The sequence below is a fragment of the Podarcis raffonei genome, chromosome 11 (assembly GCF_027172205.1).
Source record: "Podarcis raffonei isolate rPodRaf1 chromosome 11, rPodRaf1.pri, whole genome shotgun sequence".
Taxonomy (NCBI): Eukaryota; Metazoa; Chordata; class Lepidosauria; order Squamata; family Lacertidae; genus Podarcis; species Podarcis raffonei.
In genome coordinates this window covers 13420174-13433374 of record NC_070612.1, presented here as the reverse complement: position 1 = coordinate 13433374, position 13201 = coordinate 13420174, and the positions used below count along the sequence as shown (strand labels likewise).

At 44.2% G+C, this 13201-nt stretch overlaps 1 protein-coding gene across 20 annotated transcripts in view; it reads left to right on the top strand.

Moving 5' to 3' along the window:
• TCF4 (transcription factor 4) overlaps positions 1-13201 on the top strand; it is a 339764-nt gene that overhangs the window by 273887 nt on the left and 52676 nt on the right. For all 20 annotated transcript variants that reach the window (XR_008332771.1, XM_053408685.1, XM_053408679.1 and 17 more), the window contains 2 exons: positions 7893-7998; positions 10072-10205. Coding sequence is in view for 19 of the 20 variants with exons in the window: in XM_053408685.1 (XP_053264660.1) it covers positions 7893-7998; positions 10072-10205 (240 nt within the window). In the remaining variant the exon portion in view is untranslated. The remainder of the gene's footprint in view (positions 1-7892; positions 7999-10071; positions 10206-13201) is intronic.

Sequence of the window (13201 nt, the reverse complement as noted above, 5' to 3'; positions counted from 1 at the left end):
GGGGGCGGGCGGAGGGGAGTGGTCCTTTGTAGTTCCAGCCTCAGAAGTGCATATGGGGAGTCAGCCTGGGGGAGGGCATTCTCTGTGGCAGCCCCTAAGCAGTGCAACTTCACTATATAGTTCGCATCAAATGCTGGAAATGTACCTCTTTACCCTGGCCTGGGACACCTGAGATGCATATTTTTTGTAACCTGGCTTATTCATGTCATTGCAATTTGTTTTAAACTGTTTTAAATGTATTTTAAATTGTTTCTATGGGTCCTGGGACTTAGGGTGAGTAATACAACATTTTTTAAAAAAATAAATGTATTTTTATTTTTAAAGTGTGAGTATGGCTTAAGGCAGGGATGGGCAACTTGCAGCGCTAGAAAACATGAGAATAATTCCAAAAGCCCTGGGCATGTGATCAGGTCAGACCTGTGGTAAAAGTAATCTTTCTCATTCCCTGACAGCCCTCAGAGTTGGGGGGGGGATGGGTGCAGGGAGTGAGGAAAGATAAGGCAGCGTCATAGGAACAAAAGGGGTGGCTTCATCTACTTTGGACTCTCTCTGCACCCACTGCTGATTTTAGCCTCAGCACCAGTCAGCATGCAGCCCCGTTACACCATAACCCCAAGGGAATGTTGACCTCAAAAGGAGAAGGAAAAAGACTGTCCGCCCTTGGCTCAAAGACTGGTTTTCGTGCAACACAAGTAAAACCGGCAGCATGCTGATCTGCATTGCGACTTAATCTAGTGGTGACCTGTGTGAGTCTTGTGAGCAGCTTAATTAACTCGTTCTTTGTTCACACAACCAATCCTACGTCATTTTCCAACATTGCAGACAGTTGAAATGCTGTACACCTGTGTTCCCAGTTAGCTAAGCACTGTAGACCCCGTTTTTCAAAAGCCAAGCCATGGACCCTCTACTTTTGAAAATGTTGATGTCTTTGTGGTAGTTTTTGTTATGTGAATGGTGCCCCCATGCCCTCCCAACGTGTCCCAGCGCAAAACCAGGCTGCGAGTCGCATGACCCACGCAAGAGCATGGCACCCAAAACCACATATTTTTTGGCACTGCGACCTCGCACAAGACACACGTCCAGCTGTGATTTCATGGGCTTTGGGGCGCTGTGCTCTCACAGAAGAACACAGCCCCCCAAGATGGGATGTTCCAGACAGTTGATGGTTATATGCCACACACGCCCTGGGTGGGTTATGCAGACTCCCTGGGATCTGTGGACTACCAGTTGGGAACTACTGCTGTATACAACATACAGTCATACCTCTGGTTACCGACGCTTCGGGTTGCGCGATTTCGGGTTGTGCACCGCACCAAACCTGGAAGTACCGGAACTGGTTACTTCTGGGTTTTGGTGCTTGCACAGAAGCGCCGAATCACGACCTGCGCATGCGCACATGCCACACTGCAGATTGCGAACGTTGCGGGTTTCGAACGTGCTTCCCGCATGGATCATGTTCGCAACCCGAGCGTCCACTGTACTGGTTCACATGCAACGCTGGTTCATATTTAAGCTATGGCTGAACAAGAGGAGATTGCAGCCACTATGCTCCTCCCCTGGCCCTGCTGCTTCAGTAAGCTAAGCCATGGTTTGTCTTAGCTTGTTGCTCCAACATGGGCTTATGGTTCGTCTGGTACAAGACAAACCAGATGCCTCAGACAACATTCTGAGTCAATCCATGGATTAGCTCACAGCAGCAGCAGCAGGTCCAGGGGAGCAGCAATGAGGCATCAATTTCCTCTCTGGGAACCCTCATGCTGATGTGTTCTCACTGAACCATGTTTTGGCTTAGTATTACATGTGAACCAGCTCAATATCAGCAGTTCTAAAATGATCAAACCATGAAGCAAAAACATGAATTGCACGAGAAAGCATAAAATTGGTTTTCTGGCATCACAGTCCAGGACTGAACGAAGTACATCAGTGGGTTTAAGCATGCTTAATCCGTGTTGGTTTTGTAGCCTTTGTTCTCTAGGGATGGGGAAGCTGCATCTAGATCAGGGTTTCCCAAACTTAGGTCTCCAGCTGTTTTTGGACTACAGTTCCCTTCATCCCTAGCTAGCAGGACTAGTGGTCAGGGATGATGGAAATTTTTGTTGAAAAACAGCTGGAGACCCAAGTTTGGGAAACCCTGGTCTCAGAATGCGGCAGCTAGACTGGTGACTGGGGGCGGCCGCCGAGACCATATAACACCGGTCTTGAAAGACCTACATTGGCTCCCAGTACGTTTCCGAGCACAATTCAAAGTGTTGGTGCTGACCTTTAAAGCCCTAAACGGCCTCGGTCCAGTATACCTGAAGGAGCGTCTCCACCCCCATCATTCTGCCCGGACGCTGAGGTCCAGCGCCGAGGGCCTTCTGGCGGTTCCCTCATTGCGAGAAGCAAAGCTACAGGGAACCAGGCAGAGGGCCTTCTCGGTAGTGGCGCCCTCCCTGTGGAACGCCCTTCCAGCAGATGTCAAAGCGATAAACAACTACCTGACATTCAGAAGACATCTTAAGGCAGCCCTGTTCAGGGAAGTTTTTAACGTGTGATATTTTATTGTATTTTTGGTTTCTATGGAAGCCGCCCAGAGTGGCTGGGGAGGCCCAGCCAGATGGGCGGGGTATAAATAATAAATTATTATTATTATTATTATTATAGAGCATGAGAAGGGGGGCATTACTAAGACCCTAACTGATCTTTTCCCTCTGCCTTGTTGCTGGATATTGCAGTTGCTGGGGTGTTTTAAGTTCAGTTTCAATTGTGAGCGTTTTATTAGGCTCTGTTGTTTTGTACACCACTGTGTGCACCATGCTGGAAAGGTGGCAGGAGTGTGCATTCTCCGCGTCGTAAACAGTTGTCAGGTACATGCCTCCAGTCTGAGCTGGAGCAAACCCACGGCAGCTGCAGCCATTAGAAGCAATGGGCTGATGTTGCAGCAGTCATGTGCCAAGTACTCCCAAGCCGTTGGAATTGGACTACTATCTGCAAAAGCGTGTCCTGGGTGGTTGCAGTGGTGCAAGTTGGGACCCATTCTTCTGCTCGCTAAGGACTCGTCAATTTTACACTTTCTGGATATGGAGGAAACCACAGTTTCTTGCCTATTCAGATGCTGCCTTGCCTGCCTGTTCCTGGAAAGGCAGAATAGGGATGGGGCTTGAGAAGGCACAAAAAGGAAGGAAGGAAGACCATAAACGGAAGCTGGAAGTGGACAGGGACACACTACAAAGAATATAGAGGGAGTAACCTGTTGCAACATTAACAGGTTAGCTTGTGATTTGGAGAGAAACTGTAAGTGACACTGAACAGGTAGCCTTGCCATCATGGATGCTGAGAGGTCTGTTCCAATGCTTGGGCCAATGCAGGCCTTGGGATTGTAGAAATGATTGAGGAGGGTGTAGAAGTCATCTTTCATGTCCCCCACCCCCCCCCCGCCGTCTCAGATTACTGGATCGTATCAGCTGCTGGGGTAGAACAATGCACAGTGCAATGATGTAACCTCATGCATTTTGTTTACCATGACATTGCAAGGCGGTGGGAGCAAATAGCCACAAAGCAGTGGCAGCTCTGTCTCTCTCACAGTACTTACTTAACCCATCAGGCTACAATCCTAGGGGCATTACAGGTGAACAGACCCCATTGAATTCACTGGGACTTGCTTCCAGGAAAATAAGCATAGGATCTTGGGATGCACAAGATACAAAGCTAAGGAGTATGGGAACAGATATGACAGTTAAGAGGCTTATGCAGTTTTTAAAAATGCAATAAATGCTATTTCTCCCTATACTTAAACATGTACCGTAGTTTGCCAACCCAAATGATCATGCTGCTTTTCAGCTGGTTGTGGGTGGTGCTTTTTGGCCGGGGGGGGGGGATTTCTCATTCTTCAACAAAGATTTAAAACAAACTAGGTATTTATAACCAGCAAAATGTAAATTTACTGTAGCATTATCTCTAAAGAATATGGTTCAAACTTTACCTAATGTATCACTCCCAATAAATCTGATTCATTGGCGTTGCTGTCCCTTATGTTTTTCTTGAACAAATAGAAGCAAGCTTTCCTAGTACATATAGTTTCACCAGACCAATATTTATGCTTTTATATTATTTGTGCTTTTGTAACTATTTGGAAGTTTGAGAAACATTGAAATGAAATAGTGTTGGGTTTGGGGGTGTTGATCTATTGAGGCATTTTGAATTGAGCGCCCCTTTAATACTGAGAATTCTGTTATGGGTTAGTAGACAGTTAAAAACTTAAAGGAACTTTTGCTGTGTCATGGGTTGCTTAAGCCAACTTGTTTAAACTAACCAGAGTTTGTGATAAACCACGATCATTCATCCAGAAAACCAAGGTTCATGGAAAATGAAAGTAACAGCTGTTGAATGCACACAAGTCTGAGGATCATGGAACCTCCTTCCTGCTAAGGCATGTTTCACTAAACCAGGCATAGGCAAACTCGGCCCTCCAGATGTTTTGGGACTACAACTCCCATCATCCCTAGCTAACAGGACAGTCCCAAAACACCTGGAGGGCTGAGTTTGCCTATGCCTGCACTAAACCATGGTTTAGCATGCTAGACCATGACTAATGCTTAATTGTTCTCCTGCTTCATATTCCCCATCACATAATAAAGCAAGCATACCAACGAGAGAGAGAGCAACCATCCCCTCCAGAAAAACAGATGGGAGACTATCTTTTCCAAATGAGCCACTTCCATATCCTTGATTGACGTAATTTGAAAATCCAGAGAATCTGGTTGACCTAGCTCAGCATTGTGGTTCCCTAGGCCCATCTGTAGATTAGCTGGATGCATATCTATGCAAAAGTGCAACTCTATTCAGGTGTTTTAATCCATCACTCGATGAGGGAGAGTAGGAGAGTATGCTAGCTCTTCCTGTCCCTGGATAACTTCTGAAACAAGCAGTCTTTCTGTTCATGCGAGCTTCCTCATACAGATTAGGACAAGCCTTCTCCCAAGAGAAGCCCATGCTGCTGCAAATAGGCCACTTCATCTATTTGCCTCAAAACATCTGGAGGGTGATGGGAACTGTGGAGCTAGCACAGCCATTCCCACTCTCCTTTTTTGCAATCCTAATTTTACAAGGACTAGAACATGCAACCAGGGCTAAGGTGCCACTAGGTGTAATGGGGTTTACCGCCAGGTAAGTGTGTGCAGGATTGCAAACGCCATCCGGCTGGAGGAAACAAAAAAAAAATCAAACTTGTATTTGCAGCAAGCCTTGGCTGTCCAGCTAATCCCAAATAAAAATGTTTGGTGTGATTTGAAACTGCATCCAGGGGATCTGGGTTCGGTTCAGGGAATTTCGTTGGCACTCGGGCTGTCCTCCACTCACCATATGCTATTGCATCCATAAATAGTAATTATAATAGTAGCATTTCTAGTTCTAAAAAAAAGCTGAATTGGCCTCTGGGCTCATGTACATAATAAAATTGCTTAATAAATAATTAACAAAACATAATGGATAAAACATTAAAAATGACATCACCAGCTTCTGTCAGCCGACACCAACTACCCCTGGTCTTGATGTGATTACTCTTTCTGAACGAAAGAGTTATTTGATATAATATATGATATACATTTTTATTTTTTTTAAAAAGAAATTTTATAAGGCATTTTTCTACGACAACAGCACACAAGGTAATGGCAGTTCCTTGTGCCATATGATATCCTATGAAAATTACCTTGCACGCTGGGAAAATCTCCCTGTAAGAGAGTTTACATTGAGGTGCAGCTCTTTATTTACTAGATTTCGGCAAAATAACGATTCATTAATCTTCACTGTTATTGTCAGGATTTGACTTCTAGCTTCAGGCATTCGTTCTTGGAGGGAAATTGCCATGTTTTGTAAGATACCTCCCCCCTCCCCTTCTCTACCATTTCTGATTGCTGTTGCATTGTATTGGTGAAATTTCCTTGCTTTTGCCATGGCGTGTGAATGTTAGAGTAGGCTCCCTGCCAGTTTTGTGATCTGCTGCCTGCTTCAAAATGGAGGCAGGAAGGTATCCATTTTCATCAAGATGATGGGGATGTTTTGGTCTTCCTGACCATCTGGAGTAGAGAGGTCTTTTAAAAGTAGGAACATATATATTTTAAATATACAGATATCTGCACATATTAAAGTCGAATAAAATGCAAAAATAAAAATGCTGTCCATTAAACTGCTTTTTTTAAAAAAAAAATGGCAACAAAGTCTGGGCATTTAATAACATTTTAAAAAATGATTTCTGCTTAAATCAAATCAAAGCAGGAAAATGAATAAGATTGTTTTTATTCCTTGTGAAGAGATGGCTAGAAAAACCTTTGTTGTATTAGTAAGTAAATTAGGTTTTTGGCATACTTGCTAAGTTTATTGCACAGGCAAATGTGCTAAGTACTAAAAAGCAGGGTTTAACCCCTAAAGTGCACACATGCTGTCTTGGTGGTCTTGTGCCTATCCCAATTTTTAATGGTTCTTTTAAGTTTCTCAGCAAAGACCAAAGATCATAGGAGTTTAGCATCCCAGGATATGCTTGGTACTGCTTTCTCAATTTCATTTTTCAGTCATGGGAACTAAGGGCTGATTTCCTAACTTCTCCCATTGTTCCTCTTCTCATGTATGAAATCTGCATATTTCCACACAATATAGCACTTTCAATGGTTTTGTAAAATTATGTTAAACTCCATGATGCACTCCATGATTCCACTGTGCATATGTTGGGCAGAGAGCTTGCAGCCAGGCAGACGTGGCAGATATCACTCATTTCAGCAGTGGGTTTCTTTTCTATGTTTACCCCACTTCAGAGACTCAAACCCCTTTAATGATGCCACTGAGTGTACCCCGCACTCTGGAGTACAGTCTGCCTGCACATCTGCATATGCTGAAACACACACACCAGATTTCTGTTTCTATTTTGTGGTTCCCGCAACTCCCACTCATATTTTTCCTCTGAGTTTTGTAAGAAGCTGCCCTTAACAAATGCCCTATGGGGGTCAGCCATGCCAGTCAGGGGCTGCATTCTCTCTCAGATAATAAATATGTGATTTGGTTGAAGTGCAAGTGCTAAGAAGGTCATGAGAGGGAGCTTCTTCCTCCCATAAAATTATAAAATTGTAGAGTTGGAAGGAACCGCAAGGAACATCTAGTCCAGGCATCCAGATGTTTTGGCCTACAACTCCCATGATCCCTAGCTAACAGGACCAGTGGTCAGGGATGATGGGAATTGTAGTCCAAAACATCTGGAGGGCTGAAGGTTGGGGATGCCTGATCTAGTCCAGCCCCCTGCATTGTAGGAATATGCAGTTGTGCAGTACAGGGATCGAACCTGCGAGCTTGGCACTATCAGCACCAGGCTCTAACCAACTGAGCTCCCGTCTGCATAATGCATGCTTAGCGGAATAGGATGGGGCAGAGCATAGAGGGGTGGGGAAGCAATCAAGAGAGATTTGAGGGCACACCTTGAACAAGTTGAAATCCTTAAGTGTAATGCAAGGCATCTTTATATCCAACCCATGCCTGGGTTGTACTGTTCTGACAGCTCACATGATTGAATGCTCCCCTGATAGTATGAAATCTCCATAGAGCAAACCAGGTATCAGGGAGAAGGGTAACCTAACCTAACCTTTTCTCCAGCATGTTAGTTTTTCAGCAATGTGAGATCCCACCTGTACAGCCCAAACTCTAGTTTGCTACCTTAGTGTGAACCAGGCCTAAAACATTCTCTATTACAAATAGCTATAGTGTTTTTTTCCTATTTCAGTTTTAAATGAAGCACGGAGTTTAACGTTATGATGTGGATTGTGCTGAATAAAGAATGGGGGGGGATCCCTTTTTTCACCCCTTTGTTTCAAGTGCAGTCATTCTTGGTGGCATACTAAATGCAATTCTTTTCTCCTCTCTTTCCACCGTAGGTTTATGCCCCTTCTGCAAGCACTGCCGACTACAATCGGGATTCACCAGGCTATCCATCCTCAAAACCAGCAGCCAGCACTTTTCCTAGTTCCTTCTTCATGCAAGGTAAGGTGGTGCCATTAATGGGATTTTGCTGTGCGTGCATTTTGAGAACCAGTAGGAAATGGGTCAAAAACAGCAGCCAGCTTACTAGGTGGGGTTCCCTTTCGAACTCATATGGCCACTGTATGAGCGGTGTTGGTTGCCAATTCGTTTCCAGGCCCAATTCAAGGTGATCACATTACTGTTTAAAACCCTAAACGACTTAGCCCCGAAATATTGTTGAAAGTCCTGGTTCTCCTTTTGAATACTGCAGGTCATTCATGCCTTCAATATTCCTCAGTTTTGAGGTTGAAATATCATGTACCCCAAGGCAAACTTGAACAGTTAAGCTTATGTCCTAAAATTAAAGCATTAAACTTCATGCACATTTTAGAAATTAATAAAGCTGAATAGCTTGCCTATTTGCTCCCTTTGTTATGTTTCTACAAAGTTATTCAGCCTCCCCTGTTGCTTTGAGAGACGACAGGACAACATGCTAGGCATGTATACATTTTCATTCATTTCAGCCCTACCTTTTTATTCACACTGGCATGCAATAACCTAAACAACCATATAAACAATGCAAAATATTATTGTTGTTTAGTTTGTCACTTGCCATAACCAAAGTAAAATGCAAGAACGAAATATACGTAGTGAACATATCCATTAAAACAATACTGTACACTAAAAGTGTTTATCCACAATAATCAGTTATAAAGCAAGAAAATCCTTACTCGCCCAGCAGTGGGATTAACATCTATAATAACTGCAAAACCAGAATGGTATTATTGCCCAAATGCGCAAATAAAAGAATGCACACGCATTAGAAACGTAAGCGTTAAGAGACAGCAGTTTCCAAAGATGGATGGAGCAATCCTACCTCAGCCTCAGTGACAATTGGAACTAGCACCTGCCAATCAGGGCAGAAGGTGGAGGTGGATTTTTAATGTGCCAGCTCCAGCAGATCCATCGCTAGCCCTGCTTCTCTCCACACCGCCCCCCCCCGATATTTCCTCTTTCAGAGCTTTACACTGACTACCAATGGCAGGATTCCAATTCATGACAGCTCCCACCTTCAGTGGGCACAGCAGAGGCACCTGTAGCAGCATTTCTGCTGGCAGAGCCTGGCAGAGGGCCACCTCTTCTAAATCCTAATCTCTAGCAGCATGGATTAGGATTTAGGATTGTTCCCTACAGCCGCATAAAAGCAGTTAGAATTGCCCATCAAATGCCTGTCTGGATACATTTTTTCCACGGGCCCATCTACAAGCAGAAAGAGAGCCTCTAATATTTTCCCAGAGAGGGCATTCCAAAGGTGTGATGCCACCACAGAAAAGGCCCCGCCTCCAGGGCTTTTCTATCATACTTCCACCCAAAGATTGTAAAGGTGGTCAAAATATGTCCTCTGCTCATTCATATGTCAACTTTTGTCTGTCTTTCTTTATTAATTAAAAAAATGAAACAGGTACAATATTCACTTTATTGAATAAATGTCATGGAAACGCTCCAGTTCACCATGTGAACAGTGCCTGAATATGAAGGAATTCCATTTTTTACATATTTTTATATTGTTTAGATATGTAATTTTAGATGCTTTAATTATAGTGTGGATGGTATTTATGGTGTTGGGTGACTCCTTTGGGAGGAAGGGTTGCATAGAAATTTTAATAACACCCTATTTTAAGCTCCTCTTTTACCCTAGCAAAAATGTGTAACAATATAGGTCGTAGGTATTTAGGATTTAGATAAAGATAGCACAACAAACTATAGGAAAGTCTTTGCACATAAGACCTATGACTAATTGGTGGTGATTCAAAAGATGTCATTTGCTTTTCTCTGGAGCAAACTTTTTTTTTTAATCATGAGCACATACTTATATAAAATTAGTGTAGCCCTTGGGAAGCAAAAGGCTGATACATAGCTCTTCCCATTTGCGATTGCTATCTTTTAACGTAAACCGCTACCCAACACAGCATAGCGTTAGGTGTGCACCAGACCTTATTACAATGCTAATTTTAACATTTACTGGAAACACAACACCAGAATGTTAGATAACCAAGCCTTCAGAGAAGCCTATTTTTCTTTTCTGTTTTACAGACGGTCATCACAGCAGTGATCCGTGGAGCTCCTCCAGTGGGATGAATCAGCCTGGTTATGGCGGAATGCTGGGCAATTCTTCTCATATTCCACAGTCCAGTAGCTATTGCAGTCTTCATCCTCATGACCGCTTGGTAAGCCTATGAGTGGATTTCAACATCACGCTATATAACGTATGTTCCATCTGCGCAAACGTTTCATTTCGTCAGATGGAATGCTCCCCCCTCTCCTCCCCCCACATGCTGATATTTGTTTGTTTGGGGGGGTTGGTCTCCCAACTCCCTTCCCCTTGCCAATATTGAGGGCCATTTCAGAGAGAAACAGAGGAAAGCCCTGTTGCGCGAGCATCATTCTATGTGCGTGTGTGAGAGTGCTGTTCTGAAAATGGCATCTTCTACTACTTTTTTTAAAAAAAAAACCCCAACAACATTCATTTGAAAATTAGAAGGGAAAGAAAATGTTGGTAACATTTTCATGGAAGACATGCGGGGCTTTTGTTGTGCTCATGCTATTTCTGAGGTGGGCGAGAGGGTTTGTGAATGTCTTTTTCCCCTGTTCTACAAACTATCAATCAAGTGGTCATCATTCTGTAGCCTTGCAAGTTGTCCACATGTCCTGAAAACTCCATGATGCCCTGAAGTGTGTTTCCCTGTAAGTGCAGAAAGGAGAAGAACATTATTTTTAACACAATTAAGCCTTTATTCTTTTCTTTTTACTTATAAATAGTGTGGGGTTTTTTAATTTTTGGGGTAAAGGTAAAAGGAAGGGCTTCCCTAAAAAATAAAATCAATAAGTGCAGTAATCTTAGGCACTCAGTAGCCAGCCTTGTCAGCTTCCCATGCTTCAGTTAAAGCCCAGGAGAAGACAGCAAGAGGTAACTCCTCCTACAGGGCTTTTTCAGATCAGGAAGTGTGGGCAGCTAGGGAGGCTGCAAAACACTGGAGAAAAGTATAACAGAAAGGAAAAACACAAACCCCAGCCTCAGCCACCCTACAACGATAAGGTAAGCTCAAATCACACTCACAGGAGTTCTGAAGAATTTCTGAAGCACCCTGCAAATGAAACAGCCTCTTTCATTGTAGGAAGAAAACTTTTCATAAGCTGGGGGGGGGGGAGTTCCAGTTCAGCGCTGGTGCATTTGTGCGACACAAATATAGAAGACACCATTTTAAAGAATTGGCACACGTACCCAGTAGGAGACAGCATGGTAGGGCAGTGATGCTCACCTGACCTCCCAACAGCTGAGTCACTGTTGCTTACTGGGAGGGAGAGGGGCAAGGCGGTGAGGGGGTTGGCGGTGAGGGGGTTGGCGCATTGCAAAAGTACCAGCAGGAGTGCCAGATTGGCTCTGCTGGTGCATTTGCACTGCGCCAGCTTCCCTGCCGTCTACCCCTCCCCGTCTACTTTCTGGTAAGCAACAGAGACTCAGCTGTTGTGAGGTCAGGTGAACATCACGCCACCATGCCATGTACCACTGCACATACCCATGCAATGGGAAGGCCTGTTCTGTGCATTCCTTTGCTAATTTTATTTCTATTTCCAGTGGGGATTTTTAAAAAGAAAGAAGAAGTTTGGTTCCCTGGTAGGTCCTGAAAGGGAAAGGGTGCTGTTAGTAGGGTTTGTAGATAAAAAGGTAATAAATAGCATGGGGAAGGCTGTTTATAAATAGAACAAATAAACTTTCAATCTCTGTGCTATCATAGCCATCTAACTTACTTCAAGGCAAAAGAGCTTCTAATTGCATACCGAGAAGGAGTGTTGTTGGAAACTGGTGCCAGTTTGAGCTGGTGTGTGTGTTTTTGCACACTGCTTTTAACAGTAAAGATCATTCATTCATTCATCTGGAGCATTTGTGCCCCACTCTTCAGTCAACAGGCTCCCAGAGTGGCTTACATGCAGTCAATTAAAACAAATCAGTCCCTGCCTGCAGGCTTACAATCTAAAACAACAACACACAAGGGAGAAGGGACAGGGAGGGAAGACGAAAAAATCAAACTCAGGCACCTGTACTTAAACAGTTCTTCTTATAATGAACAGCTGGCACAATTCAGGGGTAGGAAGTACCTGATACAGCTGGTCTTTTGGCAGAGCTGATGGAATGAGCCCTGCTTCCCATCTCTCCCACTGAGGCAGCCTGATGGTATGGCTGCTCCCAGGTGACAATTGAGGGAGAGGAGGCCTGATGGAGCTGGTTTGTCACAGCAGAGCAGGTCCATGAGTGGGAGAAGGAGCCAGGGGGCAGAACCTTCCTGGAAAATCCATGCAGATCTTCCAATTTCCAGCATAACAACAGGTATCTTCAACGTTTTGAGAACCCAGGACCCACTTTTAACGTGTAAACATGCATTGGGGGACCCATTTCTAAATCCTTTACCATGTATTTGCATGGTGGTAGTGTGCCTGTTGCAACCCACCTTGGATCAGGCCACGACCCACCAGTTGAAGACCAGTGTGTTAAGCTACGCAAGAGAAGAAAGAAGAAAAACACTCAATAGGAATCAACCTACTTTTTGCACATAACTTCTTTTTGACATTCCTCAACTGTGGTTGACAGAAACAGGTTGCTGGGTGGGGCGAAGCCATTGCACTAGGCTCTTGGAAGCTGGGTCTCTGTTCCTTACTGAGAGGGGAGGTGGCAGGGAGGTAGGCATGGTGCAGGTGCACTAACAGGAGATGCAGAGTGGCTCAGCTGGTGCATTAACACCATGTAACCCTCCTACCAGGAAACCAGTGTAGCAGCTCTAACCCAGCTAGAGAGCCAACCTGGTGCCCTTCAGATATTTTGGACTACAACTACCATCAGCCCCAGGCTAGCACTGGGAGCTGTAGTCCAAAACATCTGGAAGGCACTAGGTTGGGGAAGGCTGCCCTAACACAATGCTAAATCATCCTTGCAAATTGTGGACATGATGCAGCTGAAGTTTAACCCCCTTTTATATCCCACTGGTTCACTGGGGCTGAAATCCCAGAAGCATTGACGAGGCAACAAACTCTACTGAGCATAGTGGATCTTGCTCCCAAGTAAACATGGATTGGATTGGATTGAACTGCACTGCACAAGAGTTAGGTGCATGCTTAATGCTCTTCCACCAAATTCAACAGGACTTGAAAGTGCTTTGACAAATAGGTT